Raw genomic sequence first — 20,583 nt, 5'->3', positions numbered from 1 at the left:
GCTTCTTTACAAAAGGGCTAAAAACATCTTTATTATGAGTCATTAAAATAATTAATTATATAGAAACAATATCACAGAGAATCAGCTCAAATGGGGGACACAGGTGCAGAAAAGAAAAAGTGGGTAATATAATGTATTGTACACTGTATATTCCATCTGGGGTCAATTACATAAAGTGCATCATGCAAAAAATAAAGACATAGTGTCAAACTCATATAATTAGAATAGCAAATCAAATGTGGCATCAAAAGCAGCAATACATAATACTGAATGATATAACAGTAAATCACAGTAGCACCTACATGGCATAAACCAAAATATAGAATCATATGGAGACAGAGAATAATGGTAACGTTACCTGAAGTGTACAAGACCAGGGACGATCCACCACACCCGACGCGCGTTTCGTACTGAAATGCTTCGTCCAGGGGTGATCACATTATTTTAATGACTCATAATAAAGATGTTTTTAGCCCTTTATAAAGAAGCCTTTCATTGCTTAAGTGTTCTTGTCAGCTTTATGCTTCATTTTGGCTATACTGGTCGTGGGTTGAGGAATTTTTGGTGTAGTTTTTGTAATCTCATAGACAAATAGCGCTGCTTGGTAGTAGGTAACTAGCATTAGTTGTTAGCGCCCAGGCGAGGTAAGTATATTGTGCCCCCTTAACCAATGATAAGACAAATAATGCCCCCTGAAAAAGTAATGATGCCCATTGAGTGCCCCCTCCAAAAGTATCAATGTAACTTCTCCGCCACCATCTGCAAAAAAGCAAGTTTATACTACTATAATCTGAGCGAGTCCCCTTCTCCCCTGCACGCAGAGCAATGCAGTGGCGTTGTTGCGCCGCCTGCACCGGGATGATGATGTCTTGTGGGCCTGCAGGCAGCAGGTTGGAGAGTGGCGGGGCAGGGAGCCTATGGATTTCTGCTGTACCACAGGATCCAACTGGTCATTGTCATAAAGGCACTCACCTGGAGATCCGGTCACTTGGCCAGAAGTCCCTGGATATGAGCACTGACCCAGATGTTTAGTGCTACTGACACCACTGCTACTTTTTGTGCCCCTAAGAATTTTTCACCCAGAACAATGGCCACTATGCCGGCTTTCCCCATGCACACATGCAGATACCTAAATAACACTGTAAAAAAAAACTAAGATGTCATTACATAGATTTGTGTGCACCCAGTGTGGAATCAGGGGTGCAAAGTCCTGGTGCCCTAGGGTGGAGCTTACAAGGAATTTTCCCATGGGAATACATTAAAGAAAATCTGCCCTAAAAACTGCAGCAAAATTTGGCAGTAAAAAATGAAATGTGTGAAAAAGAATTTCTGAAGAAGAGGTTGTAATTTTCCTTCAGCCAAAAAACTCCCTCTGTCCCACATGAGGCCAGCACTATAAATAATGATGTCATAGCCAAGGGCACTGGAAGGATTTTTCAATGGGGTGGAGGAGCTTCAAAGTAACCCTCTAAATACTATGACTGTGTAAACCAGGCACTGGAGGGTGCCAATCATCATCACTCCTATGTGCCATATGATGTATGAAGTGTTTCCAAGGCCAAATTATAAAGATCAAGAGATTTAATAAGTCTAAAATCTGAGAATTTCATCTTTAAAAGTAATCAGACTGACAGTTAGTTGATGTTTTGCAGTCTCTCTTTTTGACAGCAGGTGGCAGCACAGGACCACACATTGACTTATTGGCTTGAGTAGCTGCCAGGCAGCAATAAACCTAGAATATAAGACTGAAGGAGCATGCGCACTGCGTTGTTATCACTTCCCGATAATCATGCAGTCTAAACAGGCTGCCGGTGACCTAACAAACGACCAAAACGCTCATTCATCGGGTGAAATTATCTTTTATTTTGCACAACAAAAATCATTGTTCTCAGGAGCACATCCTCCTGCTTTTAACATGCTTTTCGTATTAATGTACGGTATTTTTGCAGATGTTTTATCATTGCTATATTAACCCCTTCACGCCACAGTCATAGTGAGCATGTATGGAACAGGCTCAGGAGCTGAGCCCGCACCATACCCTGCAGATGCCCTCTGTAATATACAGCCGGCATCTGCCTGTTACAGCAGTAATAGGAGCGAGTCTTGATTGTTTCTGTTGTTTATCTAAATACTGCTGACAATCACTGACAGCGGCTCCCCCCCCCCCCCCCCTGCAACCCTGAAGGCCCTCATTGTCACTTTCTTGGTACTTCTCTGAAGCTCAGCTTAAAGCCACGTTCACACATTCAGTATTTGGTCAGTATATTTGTAAGCCAAAACCAGGAGTAGAGGAAAAATGCAGAAGTGGTGACGTGTTTCTATTATACTTTTCCTCTGATTGTTCCTCTCCTTATAAACTGTTGTAAAATACTGACCAAATACTGAAAGTGTGAACGTGGCCTTAAGGTGAGCTTCATTGGAGTCCTTGATCTATACTGAATACTGTAATACCATGGTACTGTAGTATATACTAGAATCAATCAGATGATCAATGGTTCAAGTCCCTTAAGGGGACTAAAAAATAAAGTACTCATAAAAATATTCAAAAGACATATAATGTTAATCCCGGCTAGAGACATATCAATATCCATCTCCCCATTAACAGTTATTGAAAAAGTTATTTATATGCAGTGAATTAATCCATACAGCAACCTACATATGAATACGAAGTATCCATTGACCACTCACAAAGGTATATAAAATCAATCATATTTTATTAAACATAGCACACTCCCTTTGAGAAAGCATCAGTGCGAAACGCGCGTCAGGGTGGTCGTGGTGGTCCCTATAGTTTTGTGATAACATTTTGGCTAAGCAATGAATTGACTGAGTTCTGCTTTAATGGATTAGCCTGACTAATAGAGGTCAATTTTAGACTATACATATATAATGTCACTTGACAGCCATTTATTGTGAGCTGGGCAGACATTGTAGTTATATTTTAAGTCTTACCTGACCTACTACCACTTCCTTTTTCTTTACTTGACTATCCTCTTTGTTGAATCCTCATACACGTATCACTTTTTTGTATGATGCATGTTTTTATATATGTTTAATAAAATATAATTGATTTTATATACCTTTGTGAGTGGTCAATGGATACTTCGTATTCATATGTAGGTTGCTAAAAAAAAAAATAAAGTAGTATTAAAAAAAAAGTTTTAAAAAATATTTTTACAAATTTCTAAAATTTTTAGTTCACTATTAAAATATAAAAAAAAATGTTGTACTGACCTAGAGAATAATGTTGCCAGGTCATTTTATTGCACAAGTAAAACGAACAATGGTGAAATTGCAATTTTTTCACAACTTCACCCCACTTGGAATTTCTTTTTCCCTTTTCACAGTGCATCATATAGTAAAATGAATGACGTCCTTCAAAACTACAACTTATTTTGCAAAGAACAAGCCTCCATATGGCTATGTAGAAAAAGTAAAAAAAAAAGTTATTACTCAAATTAGGTTAATGTACAGGTATTTTTAGAAATTAGTGTAAGGAGGTAATTAATGTGGTCAATTGATATGGGGGAATCCTTATAGAGGTGATGGTTTATATAATCATGTGAACTGTAAGCACGCCCAGCTTCCGCCCAAGAAGAAGCCAACAGGCGAAACCCAGTGTTGGGTAGAAGCTGGTATGCCACCCGTTTGACATACTTTTTACGCGTCTTTAACTAATTTATTCTTGTAAATATAATACAAGAAAACTCTATGCTCTATGTCTGGTTTTTCTTTATGTGAAACTCGTGACTATATTATTTGAGCTAATCGCTTGCGGAACCACTGGTCTCAGCAGGACTAATTGCAATTAGATGAATACACCAATACAGTAATTGTGATGAGGATTCTGGATGATGTGGATTCTGCTCTAAACATCGTTGATGCAGTGAATTTGTATTTTATCAATTCATTGCAACTGGGTTTCATTAAATATTTTGCACCATTTGGCTTGTTTAAGCTCTTTGTTTCCATACAAAGCCCTGTATTCAGAATGAGTTAACTGAGAATCCCTCAGTGAGCTCACTCCGATAGGCAGTTTTCTAATTGTAACTTATCCACCATTTTCAGAAAAAGATAGATAAAAGAAGCTCCTCCATCAGAAACAGCTGACTGACTGATTCTAAGTTAACTCTTTTTGCAAAAAGCAATGTACAGGGAAACTATGAGCCTGTAAATTTCAAATGGTGCAACAATTTTTTGGATAAAACCCAAAAGAAAAAAATATGTTGGACCAAAATATATGTATTTAAGTAAAAAAAAAATTGTGAACACTTAAGGCTTACCTATAAATATGTGCCATAAGTTACCTTTAAGGACTTGTTCAGATGAGCATTGTGTTGACCTATATGCTGCACCCTGACAGCACACGGACCAACTAAAGCCAATGTGCTAGTACACATGGGTGTTTTTCCACATAGGCCGATGTTAAAAAAAATTGCAGCATGCTCCATTCTGGTCCATTATAAAGCCTAAAATCAGAGCCTGCAACCAGTGCAGGACTGAGTGGGCAAAGGCCCACCAGTAACATTGATCCTTGGGACCCACTCTTCAGCTACATGCAAAAATAACCTGACCCTAGTACACAAATGTACTTTTGCTTCTAAGTAATATTATCTTGGCTAGCTTGTTTAATGAATGATGAGATGATACCTTTTTCTACAAATTGTGAATCAAATGTAAAAGTACTATCTATCATTCCTGCACAGGAGCGGCCTACCAGAGGATTCTCCTGCTTTCCTATGTGCCAGTCCGAGCCTGCCTGCAACAGAAGGAACAACTGGTCCATTTTCTGATATAGCTGTTTAAACCTTTCCTTAAGGGAAAGTGCAGGTGCAATGCAAACAGCTGTAGCCCAGCTCACCATGATTGAGGCCTTCAAGGATTCTCAGCACAGAAGCGCCACTGCTGCCCCTTGTGGTCAAAGACAGCATAACTAATAGAGGCTTTTCCAGCCAATTCTTTATTAAAATACTTCAAAAACTTTTATTTCATATCTTAAAACTTGGCACTCATAATAAATCTAAGCATGATGTAGTTCCCTATACGTTTTACACTAAGGCCACAGCCCCACTATCGGTATTCGGTCAGTATTTTTTCTCAGGAGTGGGAGCCAAAACCAGGAGTGGGTGATAAATGCAGAAATGGTGACTTGTTTCTATTATAACTTTTCTCTGATTGTTCCTCACCTGGTTTTGTCTTCCACTCCTGAGAAAAAATACTGACCGAATACTGACCAAATACTGATAGTGGGGCCATGGCCTTAAAAAAAAGTGCTTAATCGTGGATATTTTTTTTTTAGTCTGAAATACATCGTAGACTTCATCATGCTTGGAGTTATTGTGAGCGCTAATTTTTACTATATGGAATAAAAGTTTTTGAAAATATTTAAATTAACAATTGGCTGAAAAAACGTCTGTTTGTTATAAAGGCAGGAGCAGCCCTGAAGTATTTGCATGTGAAGACTAGGGATGAGAGGAATCAGGGAAGTTCGGGTTCTACCGAACTTTCGGGTCCTAGAACTGTACCCGAACTTGAACCTGAACTCAAACCCCATAGAAATCAATGGGGATCCGAACTTTGGAGCTGGAAATTTCTCTCTCTCTGTCTGAAGTCCGTGATCAGATTTCAGCACCGGCGAACTCGGAATTTACAATTCGGTTTCGTTCACCTCTAGTCAAGACCGCAGGTTTATAAGATTTTTTGGATGTGACATTTTTTGGCTTTTATACAATTAGTCTTCTTTCAATATGAAAAATATGCATTCCTTCGATTTGGAGTAACATCTTTTCCGCTGCTTTGCGAGATGATTAAAAGTTTTTGCAAAGTTTACTTTTACTTTGCAGTGGATCTTTAAATGTAGCAGCCCACTCCTCGTCGGCTCCATCTCATAACTTGTAAGTTGCTGGTGTGAGCACTGTCCATGGTCACTATTTATAGATGTGCATTCACCAAGTGTTTGGGTCCCGTGCTTCCTAGCAGGAGCCGGGCCCTATTTTCAGCACCTGCATAGACATGACTGTCATGACAGGTAGCCCTGTGTGTCCAGCTGCACGTAGCCTGCCGGGCTGCTAAAGACACTTCCAAAAGGGGCTCCTTTGCTTCATGTGCCCGACTACAAGGTAAGAAGCAGCCGTTGTGTTGTCTTCGGACTTATGTAACATTAGAACATGTTTTTAGATTTGCTGATTGACATTGGCGACGGGGGGGAAATTAAGAAGTAAAGTTTGAGTCTGTTGTTCTAGCAGGAACATACTGAAAAAGGACCATTATAATGATGTCAAAACTTTTAATGTTTCTTAATTTTACAAGACAGCAGAAGTCGAGGGGGAAAATAATCCAAAAATGAATTTGGGTGTAGTAGTTTCCCTTTACATTCTGTAAAAGGAAGACGAGTCAAACATTGGTGACCAGGAACATATACCATAAGAGTGCGATATATCTGGCGTCTATTAGTTGTGACAGCGCTTAATCTGCAGAAAACTTACGCTTTAAGAAGCCCTTGAGATATTTGAAGGTCATTTTGCAAAAACTTGAACTCCGCAACATCTTTTCATCATGGGATTTGATACAAATGCTTCTTCTACCAAGTGCGATTTTTTTTTTTCTTTTTTTCTACCAAGTCCTATTGATCGACAGGAGCAATCTCTATTAGGGCAATCACGGTGCTGAAATTACCCCTTGCCTGTCAGCTTTCGGAGTGTAATTGTAGCCGTCCAGATTGCAGGACGTGATCGCAGATACACAATAGGCCATTATAGAAAAAAAAAAAAAAGAGTTCGGATCACAGACGATTTTGATGGATTGTAGCTTAAGGCTATAACTATCTGCAAAATGGTATTAGGTGTCTGAATTGTGGTAGGCCATTTAGTTTCCTTTCATAATAACCTTCAGGTGACCTTGCACTTGCCTAGACAGGAGACGTTCTTCCCATGCTCATTGATGAGACATGACATAATGTATGAGAAATGACACACATGAGAAGGCTGCTTTGTTATACAGGTGTTACAGCTGTATATGAGCTGCTGTATGGCAGTGATGCACTGGCTACATTTTTCTGGAAAATTTTACTGCAGAAAATAGTGGCACGGCTGCATAGGTCCTGATACAGCAATAAAAATGATACCTGTTTTGTAGGAATCCGATGTGTCATTGCTGAGAAATCAAGCTGTGAAGTCACTTAATAGCCTGAAAGTGCATTGGGGGCATGTTAAATGTATTGACACGCCCCCAATGCACCTACAGGCAAATTTGCATGTGACTTCAATGCTCGATTTCTGTGGAGACACCACCAACCACACAACTGAGAAACAGATTCCAAGGACTTGTGGAGGACGAAGATGGCACACCTAAGGATGAGGAACTACCAGCAAGCAAGAAAGAAAAGAGCACCCAGAAACACCCAGAAGCGACAAGAAAAAGGACAGCCAAGAAGGGAAGAAGAGTGGTGGTGGTGGGAGACTCACTACTGAGAGGAACAGAAGCAGCTATCTGCAGACCGGACATAACCGCAAGAGAAGTATGCTGCCTCCCAGGGGCGAAGATCAAGGATGTTACCGATAGGATACCGAAGCTCATCAGTTCCAAGGATGTCCACCCATTTCTTCTGATACATGCTGGCACCAATGACACGGCAAAGAAGGACCTACCGACAATCTGCAAGGACTTTGAAGCATTGGGGAAGAAAGTAAAAGAACTGGATGCGCAGGTAGTTTTTTCTTCTATCCTTCCAGTAGACGGGCATGGCGTCAGGAGATGGAACAGGATCCTTGATGTGAACAACTGGCTGAGACGATGGTGCAGACAACAAGGATTTGGATTCCTGGACCACGGTGTGAATTACCTCTATGACGGACTCCTTGCCAGAGACGGACTACACCTCAACAAACCCTGGAAACACACATTCGCCAGGAGACTTGCAACACTCATCAGGAGGGCGTTAAACTAGAAGAAGAGGGGATGGGAAGAAAAACGCCGGACACGAACATGCAACCAGAGAACATACTAATGAAAGATATGAAGTGCGACAAAGAAGGTCCAAGACAAGATACTTGGAAGGGAGGTAAGAAAATTTCTAATACAATCCACAGGGAGAAGATTGGAACAAAACAAAATCGTGTAAACTGCGTGCTAGCAAATGCCAGGAGCCTGACAAACAAGATGGATGAACTGGAAGCAGAAATATCTACAGGTAACTATGACATAGTGGGAATAACCGAGACATGGTTAGATGAAAGCTATGACTGGGCAGTTAACTTACAGGGTTACAGTCTGTTTAGAAGGGATCGAAGAAATCGGAAAGGGGGTGGAGTCTGTCTATATGTAAAGACGTGTCTAAAGCCTACAATACGGGAGGATGTATGGGAGGGAAATGAGGAGGTCGAGTCCTTATGGGTGGAGATACATGGGGCAAAAAACAATAATAAAATTATCATAGGAGTCTGTTATAAACCACCAAATATAGCAGAAGCCACGGAAAGTCTATTAATGAGACAAATAGACGAAGTAGCAAAAAATAACGAGGTGATTATTATGGGGGACTTTAACTACCCCGATATAGACTGGGAAACCGAAAGCTGTAGATCTCAGAAAGGAAACAGGTTTCTGTCAATTATCAAAGACAATTATTTGTCACAACTTGTGCAGGAACCAACTAGAGGGACGGCCCTTTTAGACTTAATATTAACTAACAGGCCAGACAGAATAACTGAGGTGCAGGTCGGGGGGCACCTGGGAAATAGGGACCACAACATTATACAATTCCACATGTGCTTCAGTAGGGTGCCCAGCAAGGGAGTCACAAAAACACTGAACTTCAGGAGGGCAAAGTTTGATCAGCTAAGAGATGCCCTTCACCTTATAGACTGGGATAGTATCTTTAGTAATAGGAGCACGGATAGAAAATGGGAAATTTTCAAAACAGTCCTACATAGTCACTGTAGAAGGTACATACCTTATGGGAATAAAAGGGCTAGGAATAGGAGGAAACCAATGTGGCTAAATAAGGAAGTCAAGAGGGCAATGGAAAACAAAAAAAGGGCTTTCGGTAAACTTAAACAAGAAGGCAGCGAGGAAGCGCTAATATCTTATAGGGAAAAAAACAAAATCTGTAAGAAACAAATAAGAATAGCAAAAGAGGAGACAGAGAGACTAATTGCCAAGGAAAGTAAAACGAATCCCAAACTGTTCTTTAACTATATAAACAGTAAAAGGATTAAAACTGATGGCGTTGGCCCATTGAAAAATAACCTGGGTAAAATCATAGAGGGCGATGAGGGTAAAGCAAACCTACTCAATAGCTTCTTCTCCACTGTTTTCACAAAAGAAAACAATTTATCGGAGGAAATGCAGAGTGATAAAGTAAACCCTCCGCTAAATATCACCCACCTAACCCAGGAGGAAGTTCAGAAACGCCTAAATAATATCAAAATAGACAAGTCACCAGGCCCAGATGGCATACACCCCCGGGTACTAAAAGAATTAAGTAATGTGATAGACAGACCGCTGTATCTTATATTTAAGCACTCTTTATGGACAGGGACTGTCCCACTAGACTGGTGCCAAGCAAATGTGGTACCAATATTCAAAAAGGGGTCTAAAAGTGACCCTGGGAACTATAGACCAGTCAGCTTAACGTCTGTTGTGGGTAAATTATTTGAAGGATTTCTTAGAGATGCTAATGTAGAATATCTTAATGATAATAACTGTCTAACTCCATATCAACATGGATTCATGAGGGATCGCTCCTGCCAAACAAACCTGATCGCCTTCTACGAGGAGGTGAGCTCACAGCTGGACCGGGGAGAGTCAGTGGATGTTGTATACCTTGACTTCTCCAAAGCGTTTGATACCGTGCCACACAAAAGGTTGGTTTATAAAATGAGAATGCTTGGTCTGGGGGATAATGTGTGCAAGTGGGTAAATAGCTGGCTGAGTGATAGAAAGCAGAGGGTGGTTATCAATGGAGTAAGCTCAGGGTGTGTCAGGGTTACTAGCGGGGGGCCTCAAGGGTCTGTCTTGGGCCCTATATTATTTAATATATTTATTAATGATCTAGTGGAAGGGTTGCATAGTAAAATAGCAATATTTGCAGATGATACTAAACTTTGTAAAGTAGTTAATACAGATGAGGATAGGGCACAGCTACAGGAGGATTTAGATAAATTGGGAAGTTGGGCCAAAAAATGGCAAATGGGGTTCAATGCCGATAAATGTAAGGTCATGCACATGGGAAAGAAAAACAGCAGTCACCCATACATATTAAATGGAAAACCGTTGGGGAAATCTGACATGGAGAAGGACCTGGGCGTCTTGGTTAATAGCAAATTAAATTGGAATGCCCAGTGTCAGGCAGCAGCTGCGAAGGCAAATAGAGTCATGGCATGCATCAGAAGAGGAATAGGGGCATATGATGAGAACATTGTTCTTCCTCTGTATAAAGCGCTGGTAAGGCCGCACTTTGAATATTGTGCACAGTTCTGGGCTCCGGTGCTCAGGAAAGACATATTGGAGCTAGAGAGGGTACAAAGGAGGGCGACTAAGGTAATAAAGGGAATGGAGGGACTAGAATACCCAGAGAGGTTGTCAAAATTAGGCCTATTTACGTTGGAAAAGAGAAGGCTTAGGGGAGACCTCATAAACATGTATAAATACATCAGGGGGCAGTACAGAGATCTCTCCCATGACCTGTTTATACCAAGGATGGTGACAAAGACGAGGGGGCACACTATGCGTCTGGAGGAAAGGAGGTTCCTGCACCAGCATAGAAGGGGATTCTTTACGGTCAGAGCCGTGAGACTCTGGAACTCTCTGGGAGAGGAAGTGGTGATGTCCAACTCACTTAATGAGTTCAAGAGAGGCCTGGACGCCTTTCTTGAGAACAATAAAATTACATCTTATGCTTAGTTAATTAATCCAGGGATTTAATCTGACTGCCAGATTGGTGTCGGGAAGTGAATTTTTCCTCAATGATGTAAATTGGCCTATACCGCATGTTTTTTTTTTTCCCTGGATCAACGCTGCGGAATAGCTGCAGTGCACAAGAAATAGGCTGAACTGGATGGACGCTTGTCTTTTTTTGGCTTTATAAACTATGTAACTATGTATAAACTATGTTATAAACTATGTATGTAACGTTCTCACATTGGATTACTACGACACAAGTATAATTTTTATAGTTGTTCTACGACCTAAACAGCCATACCACTAGTTTTATTACTAAGATGATCCTGAATGGCTCTCTTTCATAGGTAGCGGAGCTATATGTGTGTATACAGTATATTATGTTTTAGCCAGTGTTTTTCTATCTATTCCACCATTTAAGACTGAAAATGCATTATGCTGCTATACTGATATCACTAAGTCAAGAAGGCATGCCTACGACATTCATCAGAGAAAAACACAGATCAATAGCGCTATAAAGGGAAAAAAAGTGCAAATATTGCCCACAATACCATGTCCATTACATCTCTTTAAAATCTTAAATTTAAATTACTTGCTAAAAAAAATTAATTAAGTGCCTCATAAAATAATCTACAAAGTCGGCTGATTCTGTAGCAGTTTTCTGTTTTGTGCTGCATCGCTCCATTGCAGACATATTGACGTTTGTTACATTTGGAACAAAGTATGTGAAATCTCTGCTTGTAGTTCAACTTGTTGTTTCTTCAGAGTCTTCCCTGATCGGCAGCTGATCAAGCAGACTCAAATGCTGCCGAGCTGTGATTAGCAGCAAATCACAGATCGCCAGACGAACTAGCAGTCTCTGACGCTACCAAGCTGTGATTAGCTGCAACTGGGATGAAGGGGTGAAAAAACACGCCTCCAGAGAAGACTATGTGAAATCTTTGCTTGTAGTCCAACTGGGCGTTTCTTTACACTACTGTCCAAAAGAAGCAAATGTGAATATCTCTACAACAGAGCAACACAGTGCAAAACGGGAAAAAAATAGCAGAATCAAGAGTATTCAGGGATTTTTACAACTCAATTTTTTGAGCAAGTGATAAATCCTATTTAAAAAAAAAAATCACCCCTTTAGAAATATAAATTATATTTTAACCATGATTAGCAAAAAGATACTCTTCCCCTCCTTTTAGGTGCCACTCCGGGGTTAAAGGTTAACTACAATTATTATTCTATTATTCTTTTTGGATTATTCCTGGTTTTGAAAAAATTATGTTGAACAAAATGATGAAAAAATTATTTTTTTTGTATATTTTAAGCTAGATTGAAAAAAGTATTAAAATTAATAGAAACCTAAAAGAAAAAAGGAAAACTGTCCCCAATAGAAAAAAAAACATTGAAATCAATGTAGCAACAGATTAAATTGTGTCAATTTCACAAACATCCACATATAGACTAATATTTTATGTCATGTGTCCTCCTGTACATCCTCACATTGTGTAGGGGGAGACCTAGCGTCAATTGCAGTGAAGACTGACACAGACATTACAGGATTTGACAGACCTTATGATATTGGTGACTTATGTCTAGGATAGCACATCAGTATCAGATTTGTGGGGGTCCGACACACGGCACCCCCACCAATCAGCTGCTTTAAAGAGCAGCGCACAGCTGCTTATACTGAGCAATGGCTGTAGCTGAGGACTGCTGCTCTTTGATAGGGTCTGAGCTTCAGTTGTTGGTCCAAATTGTTGTTCTTCCATTAGAATGGTTTGTGTTATTTTAAAGGGTTGTCCGAGACTTTAACATTGATGGCCTATCCTTAGGATAGGTCATCAATGTCTGATCGGTGGGGGAGCGACCCAGCATCCCCACCGATCAGCTGTTCCCGGTGTCAGCGGCGGCCGGAACTGCTCCGTTACGGAGCTGCATAGCAAAGCTTGTAAACTGTATAGTGGCCACTGCTGGGTACTGCACATCCGCCGCCTATTCAAATCAATAGAGGGTGGATGTGAATATTCAATTCAATAGGGGGCGGATGTGCAGTACCCGGCCATGACCACTATTCCATCGACCGAGCTGTGCAGCTCCTTAACTGAGCAGCTGATTGGCGGAGATGCCAGGTGTCGCACCATCACCGATAAGACTTTGATGACGTATCCTAAGGATAGGCCATCAATGTTAAAGTCCAGGACATCCTCTATAAGGGAAATTTATCATATTAAATATATACGGTAGTCCAATCTGTGAGAACCATGATATAGAGGAGGGGGAGCTGAGAAGATTGATACGTAGCTTTGTGCGAAGAAATTCCGTAAAACTTTTTTTCATTATAATTTCTGCTCCTTTTAGGTTTAGGAGTCCAGTGGGCAGTCCTAATCAGAACTAATCAGCCTAAAAAGAAGGCAACTGGTCACCACTTAAGAACACCCACTTGACTCCTAGACATAAAAAAGATGGAATTTTAATAGATTAATTACAAGATGAGAGAACTGATTCCTAACAAAACGTATTTCTTTTTCTAATTTCTCTTATCATTTTTCAAAAATTGTTATCTGCTCGGCTTCTCCTACTCTATACTAAGATATTCTCAGATTGGACACCATGTTCAATGTGACAGGTTCCCTTAAAGTGTTTTTAGTCGATTCATAGCCAATAATTTTTGCTAACATTTTTGCTGTACATTTTCCCATTTACAGCTATGGATAACTTTGAATATAGTATTCAGATCAATGACCGCGACTGGGAGGAATTTTACTCCACGGCTGAGGAATGTGGCTTAATGCAGGTGTCCTTGGCCACAGAAGAACTCTGGTTGAGTGACACCGAACAAGAAGATGCCGTCAACTGCGCACTTTCCAACAAGCCAAAGTTCGTCCGCATCAGTTTATGTCCACCACCGCAAAAGGAACATCCTGCTCTACAGATCTCCCAGCCAGTTGTATCTCAGTCTGTGCAAACAAGCAACAGGTGGCTGAGCCTGAATGAAGATGTATTGTCAGGTAGTGAAGATGAAGAGGAGTTCGGATCTGTCAGCAGATTTCTTTGCCAAAAGGAGTATATGCTGCAAAAGAAGGAGAAGGAGTCGGAGCAGAGGATAGACATTCCACTTCCAACATCAGTAGACCAAGGTGATCTAACCAGCCCACTGAAGGAAAATTCAAAGATGAATTTAGTAGGAGGAGGTTTAGTTGAATATATGAGAACTCTGAACATTGACAGAAATATTCAATATGAAGTAGATCCCCAACAGAATTTGAGTAAAACCATTCAGGTGGAATTAGGACACCCTGATGCTGGACCGATGGTGTCCGCAGAGCTTGATGGAAATCCAAGACCCAGTGGCAACATAGATTATCCTAATAACTCGCCTTATTGTGCACATAAGACTGAGACTTGTTCCTCGGTAAATGGCTACCTACAAGCAGAGAACATTCCTGGCGTAAATAGCAAAGATGAGACGAGAGGTCAAATGTGGCATTCGGGACGTGAGGCTAATGTGTCTGGATGCCTCAACAAAGATGACTATTCCAATACAGAACATGAGATGTTTGATGGTCCAAGAATTCTAGAGGAACCTCCATCTTCCAAACATAATGGACTTGTCTACTACACCATGGAAAAAGACGTCTTAGATATTAGTTGTGAGGTTACTTCAGAGGCCGGTGTAAATTCCTCAGCCGTTGAGAAAAATGTCCCAAGCTCAACTATCGAAGAGCTACCATCATTCATCTCCCAGCCAGATAGCTTAGATTTTGAAGTGAAGGCTACACCAAGCGCACATGACCCTGTCACTGACCATACAGCCCTCACACACAGCCTAGTACCAGTCAGTGCTACCATAAATGCTTGGAGGAATCAGACACCTCCAAGTCGCCCATCCTCACCCTACTGTAGGAAGACCATCCTGACTTTACCAGAAATGTATGACTTTTTCTTTGGTGATGTTTCAGAAACTATTTCTCTCGAGACAGAACTAAACATGGCAAGTAAAGAAGGAATCGTGTACACTCCCGAGATGTATGAGTATTTTTTTGTTGAGACAGAGGAAGAAAATAGAGCGGAAAGCAAAGGTGGCAGCACCAGTGAAGCATCAAGTACAGATTTGGCTTTGATTTCAACCTCCTCAGTAGCCGCTACTTGGCCTGAGGCCTGTGAGTTTTTCTTTGCTGATGGGCCTCAAGATCATCACAAGGAGGGCATTTTGGTCGGTATACCATCTTCTCAAGTACAAAGTGCCGCAGACATGATTCAGTCCTTCATTCCTAAAGGACTAAAAAGATTCTCGGTTAGGAGAGTACATCCCCAGAGAGAGCCACATGGGGGTCTCCTTCCTCAAAAACATCATGGCGCAGCTGAAAAATCAGCATCAGGTAACAACAGTTGGACCTCAGACTGAAACAGTAACAAAGCTTTGATGGAAACCACTGTGGCGTGTGATAACGCTTTGCTTTAATGTCTGTTTGCAGGCTCTATTGCCCCATATTTGTCCCCCAGCAGGAGCGATGCATGCTTGGTGTTCCTTGCCTTTGCATCTTGGGCTGTGAAATCTTCAGACTTGCAATCTTCAGATGGATGGAAAACAGGTGTGTCCAATATTTCCTGCAGAATAGTTTTGGAAAATGAATGTCTACCGGTGTGACACACATTATACATCTGACCAGGAAAATGGTCTCCTGGAAAGCATCAGCATTGAACAATGGCCGACATATTACTTCCATATTTATGATAGATGCTCTGCTTTGGCTGGCAATGTGAAGTAACAATTATTATCATCTGTACTCATTTACAACTACGTATTAGGCAGCACAAATATTACAGGAACATAATACAGAAGGGGAAGGGCTAGGACCATTTACATTAAAATTTCAATTTGGACTCTTTACAGGGGATCAATTTCCTGATCCAAAGCCCCAAAATCTTTGTAAAGACTTATTCATACCAAGTCATCAAAGGCTGAATCTGCCAGCAGCTTTTTGCTATGTAATCTGAGAGCAACATGATGTAGGGGCAGAGACCCTGTTTCCAGCAATGTTTCACTTGCTGGGCTGCTTGGTGTAGTTCTGATAGAATCCCTGTTTTTTCTGCTGCAGATCTAGCAGAGCTCGGGAATGCTGAGCTGTGTATAACCCTGCCCACACCACTGATTGGCAGCTTCCTGTGTACACTGTAAATTGTCAGAAAGCTGCCAATCACGGCTGAGGGCAGGGTTACACAGATTAGCTGGACTCTCTTGCATCTGACCTAGTCCAGCAGCGATAATCTCCTGCTGATAAAACACTGATTGTGTTGAAACTAAAGCAAGCTTTTGAGCAAGTGACAAATCTCTGGAATCAGGTTCTCTGCCCCTACATTAAGCTGCTCTTAAAAAAACCCTGCTGACAGATTCTCTTTAATAGCAGTTTTACAGTAACTTACAGTGTTTATGACATAATCCCTCTTGGTGCTGCTGGAAGCACTTTTTGGAGAGAATCAATCTCCTTCCCCCTCTGGCAGCTGTAATCATAGTCCTGTTTTATTTGCCTTGCAGAACAGGTATTCTCACCTATACTGACATGCTACTGCACAGGCTTTGTTCCTTCTCTGAAAAGTAGGGCAGAAATCTATTTTTCAGTGACTACGCATGCACTCAGCTCATTGGTATACACTGGTGGAATCATACAATGTAAATGTTATAAATCATAACTAGTTTGTTTTTTAAAAAGTGACCATTGATCATTTTATATAATGAGTATGATGGTAGGACAACCCCCTTTAAATTATACAAATTGTCAGCCTGCAGCCACCAGTAGGGGGAGCTTAGGAGTTTACTGTAAACAGATTTATTATTGAGTTTAAAGGGGTTCTCCAGTGAAGATAATCTATTGAGAACATAGATTGGTTTCTGAGACCTATACCGAATAACAGTGCAGACGTTTGAATGCCGAAACATTAGTTGTCTATGGGACTGGACTCGGAAAAAGCCAAGCGCAATGGTTAACACCTATGGATAGGCGATGCTCATCTTCACTGGAGATCCCCTTTATTGCTAAATTATTTGCTGTGAACTCCCAACTACAGCCGCCAGAATGTTATAGTCGGAAAAAAAAATGTATAAATTTTATTGGGGGTGGGATTTGGGGGGGTCATTTGAGAACTTAATTACATTTAAAAGACTATAATCTCTCCATTTTTTACAATTTATTTGTACTTCCAGCTTTGCTGGCGAATATCGGCGCCGTCTCTGCCATTCAATATTTACGGAGGCGAAGCAGAAGAACCTGGCAGGAATCTTCACCAACCACTGGAGATGAAACCTAAACTTCCCAACAAGAAGATCAGCAGCTCCAAGGAAAGGTCTCCAGATTGCGTGATGATGACGATTTGTGCCCGTCGCTCTCAGGTTTGGAAAGTTAAGCCAATCTGATGCTCATGGCTACAGTACAGAATGTATCCAAGAATTAACGTCACAGCACCTGAGGCCAGAAAAGCACGAGAGGTTTAGAGGAGGACGCGTTCAGGTCGGCAGGTGTGGCTGCTGGAAACAGTATGTGGAATTATGGACTTCGGAAGGAACGGGACTTACTGTACATTCTCAACACTCAGCAATTTATAGACTAATCTGAGAGTTCTGGAATCCAATGATTGATACTTGGAGTCAAAGATCCGTAGAAACACAAGTGTTCTGTGCTGCGATTCTTCTGCCTCCAGTGTTGCTGTGATTCAATAAATTCTATCTAGTACACCTTGTATGTTGTCGTTATATGTCCTCTAGATCAGAGGTCCCCAACCTTTTTTGCACCAGGGACCGGCTTTAAGCAAGACCAGTTTTCCATGGCCCGGTGGGGGTGGGGGCGGGGCTTTGGTCATATGGGGGTGGGGTTATGGAGGGGTGGAGCTGTATGGGGAGGATGCTGGCGGGACCTCGGTGTACAGCGCTGCTAAGTAGCAGCATTGTACATTGAGCGTCAGTGTATACAGCGCTGCTGCTTAGCAGCGCTACACACTGAACACCGGTACCGGGAGCCGCGTCACTGAAGCCAGTCTGCTGCCCCAGCACGCCCCACATAACATGTTCTGCCGGGGGCGTGTCAGTGAGGAGAGCCTGCCGCCCCACCCCGTCAGGAACACACCATGCTGTGCAGGAGGGCCGCGTCACTAAGACCCGCCCCGTGACGTACAACAGGTACCATGCTGTGCTGTGGAGGGCTGCGTCACTAAGACCCGCCCGACGCCCCACCCCGTCCTGCATAATGTTCTCTGCCGGGAGCTGCGAGCTGTCACGGCTATGGCAGAAAACATTATAAATCCACACAGAGCGAGCTCTGACCAGGCGCAGGGCCGCGGAGCTAGCTGTCAGCGGCAGGGCCGGCTCCAGGTTTTTCTGGGCCCCGGGCGAAAGAGTCTCAGTGGGCCCCTTTAACACATACCACGATTCATGATGCAGAGATACGGCGGAGAAATATATATATATATAGTACAATGCAAAGATTTCACTTCATGAGTGATATCTATTGTAAATTCTACAATAGCTCAGAAACCGGTGAATCGCTCCACACAGAATAGTGGCCCCCATATAAGGCTCCATACGGAATACTGGTCCCCATATAACGCCCATACGGAATACTGGCCCCCATATAACGCTTCATACGGAATACTGGCCCCCATATAAGGCCCCATACGGAATACTTGCCCCCATATAAGGCCCCATACGGAATACTTGCCCCCATATAAGGCCCCATACGGAATACTTGCCCCCATATAAGGCCCCATACGGAATACTGGCCCCCATATAAGGCCCCATACGGAATACTGGCCCCCATATAAGACCCCATACGGAATACTGGCCCCCATATAAGGCTCCATACAGAATACTGGCCCCCATATAACGCTCCATACAGGATACTGGCCCCCATATAACGCTCCATACAGGATACCGGTCCCCATATAATGCTGCATGCAGGCTGTTACCCCCCACATAATGCCCCATACAGGCTGTCCCCCCCTTATAATGCTCCATGCAGGCTGTTACCCCCCACATAATGCCCCATACAGGCCCCTCCCTTTTAATGCTCCATGCAGGCTGTTACCCCCACATAATGCCCCATACAGGCTGCCCCCCCCCCTTATAATGCTCCATGCAGGCTGTTCCCCCCCACATAATGCCCCATACAGGCCCCCCCCTTTTAATGCTCCATGCAGGCTGTTACCCCCCACATAATGCCCCATACAGGCTGCCCCCCCTCTTTATACTGCCCCATGCAGGCTGTCACCCCTCCTCTTTATACTGCCCCATGCAGGCTGTCACCCCCCCTCTTTATAATGCCCCATGCAGGCTGTCACCCCTCCTCTTTATAATGCTCCATGCAGGCTGTCACCCCTCCTCTTTATACTGCCCCATGCAGGCTGTCACCCCTCCTCTTTATACTGCCCCATGCAGGCTGTCACCCCTCCTCTTTATACTGCCCCATGCAGGCTGTCACCCCTCCTCTTTATAATGCCCCATGCAGGATGTCCCCCCCTCTCTTTATAATGCCCCGTGAAGGCTGTTCCCCACCTTATAATGCCCCATGCAGGCTGGTCCCCACCTTATAATGCCCCATGCAGGCTGTCACCCCTCCTCATTATAATGCCCCAAGCAGGAATCCCCCCCTCTTTATAATGCCCCATGCAGGCTGTTCCCCACCTTATAATGCCCCATGCAGGCTGTCACCCCTCCTCTTTATAATGCCCCAAGCAGGATGCCCCCCCTCCCCTCTTTATAATGCCCCATGCCTCCATACATTAAAAAAAAAAAAAAAAAAAATCAAATACTCACCTCCCTTCTCCTCACCTGCTACCTGCTGCCCGCCGCTCGCTGCTCGGCTCCGAACTCCAGCGTTGTCGTTTCTTCCCGCTCAGCGCTCCCTGTGACGGCTCAGGGGAGGGCGCGGTGAAAAGACGTCACCGCGCCCTCTGACCTGAGACGTCACAGGGAGCGCAGAGCAGGAAGACAGCTGATCTGCGGAGGCACGGGGAGAGGTAAGTATCGGGCTGCCGGGGCCCTGAGCAAGCGGCGGAGAAGGGCGGGCGCTGACACCGCTCTCCTCCGCCCATAGCTCAGCGGGGTGCGCGACCGCCAGTGGGCCCCTCTGCCTGCTCAGAGCCCCGGCATGTGCCCGGGTGCTGACGCCGGCCCTGGTCAGCGGCGCCGCGGACCGGCTGAAAAACCCCAACGGCCTGGTCCTGGTCCGCGGACCGGCGGTTGGGGACCTCTGCTCTAGATCTCCGCCTTCCCCTCCTCCATTCATTTATCACTGCATTTAATTCACAAAAGTCAATGTGTCCAGTGATGAAAAGACACAGTATGTAGCAGATGGTTTTATTTAAAGTGTATGTCTCCTTTCACCAACAACTTAGGAAATAAAAAGGTCTTACAGTTGTTACTAACCCTAATGCAAACTGTACATGGGTCGAAAGCGGTCAGTGGTGTGGGTGAGGTTATACAGGGCTCAGCATTCAGAGCACTGCTAGATCTGCATTAAAGAAAACTCTTGATTTTTATTAAACTGACAGCAAGTAGCCCAGTAAGTAATATCACTGGAATCGGGGTCTCTGCCCCTACACCATGCTGTTCTCAGATGGCTTAGTAAGAATCTGGTGACAGATTCCCTTTAAAGAGGACCTGTCACCAGGTCAAAAAGTAGCCAATTTTTGCTCTTATTTTAT

The 20,583-nt window shown here is 43.0% G+C and overlaps 1 protein-coding gene across 3 annotated transcripts; it reads left to right on the top strand.

Annotated features, from left to right (window-relative positions):
* The first annotated feature begins 5,888 nt into the window (after window positions 1–5,888).
* PERM1 (PPARGC1 and ESRR induced regulator, muscle 1) lies at window positions 5,889–17,568 on the top strand. 3 transcript variants are annotated; one of them, XM_073655267.1, is made up of 4 exons: window positions 5,889–6,119; window positions 14,871–15,269; window positions 15,366–15,482; window positions 17,093–17,568. In XM_073655267.1, the coding sequence occupies exons 2-4, from the start codon at window positions 14,879–14,881 to the stop codon at window positions 17,194–17,196; spliced, it is 612 nt and encodes a 203-aa protein (XP_073511368.1). In that variant the 5' UTR covers window positions 5,889–6,119; window positions 14,871–14,878; the 3' UTR covers window positions 17,197–17,568. The 3 variants fall into 3 exon arrangements, 2 of the variants coding, with proteins under 2 accessions (XP_073511368.1, XP_073511367.1); XM_073655266.1 differs by having other exon boundaries at window positions 5,894–6,119; window positions 14,850–15,269; window positions 17,093–17,566; XR_012252351.1 differs by lacking the exon at window positions 15,366–15,482 and having other exon boundaries at window positions 5,895–6,119; window positions 14,850–15,269; window positions 17,093–17,566.
* The last annotated feature ends 3,015 nt before the right edge of the window (window positions 17,569–20,583 follow it).

This window comes from Phyllobates terribilis, unplaced genomic scaffold, assembly GCF_046119375.1.
Source record: "Phyllobates terribilis strain yellow unplaced genomic scaffold, ASM4611937v1 Scaffold_12__6_contigs__length_324123572, whole genome shotgun sequence".
Taxonomy (NCBI): domain Eukaryota; kingdom Metazoa; phylum Chordata; class Amphibia; order Anura; family Dendrobatidae; genus Phyllobates; species Phyllobates terribilis.
The sequence above is the reverse complement of the archived record's forward strand: the minus strand, read 5'-3'. Positions and strand labels throughout refer to the sequence as shown.

Coding starts and splice junctions, on each gene's coding strand:
- PERM1 (XM_073655267.1), top strand. CDS start 14,879: ATGGCAAGTAAAGAAGGAATCGTGTACACTCCCGAGATGTATGAGTAT. Junction 15,270..15,365: donor AGCTGAAAAATCAGCATCAG/GTAACAACAGTT, acceptor GTCTGTTTGCAG/GCTCTATTGCCCCATATTTG. Junction 15,483..17,092: donor TTCAGATGGATGGAAAACAG/GTGTGTCCAATA, acceptor TTGTACTTCCAG/CTTTGCTGGCGAATATCGGC.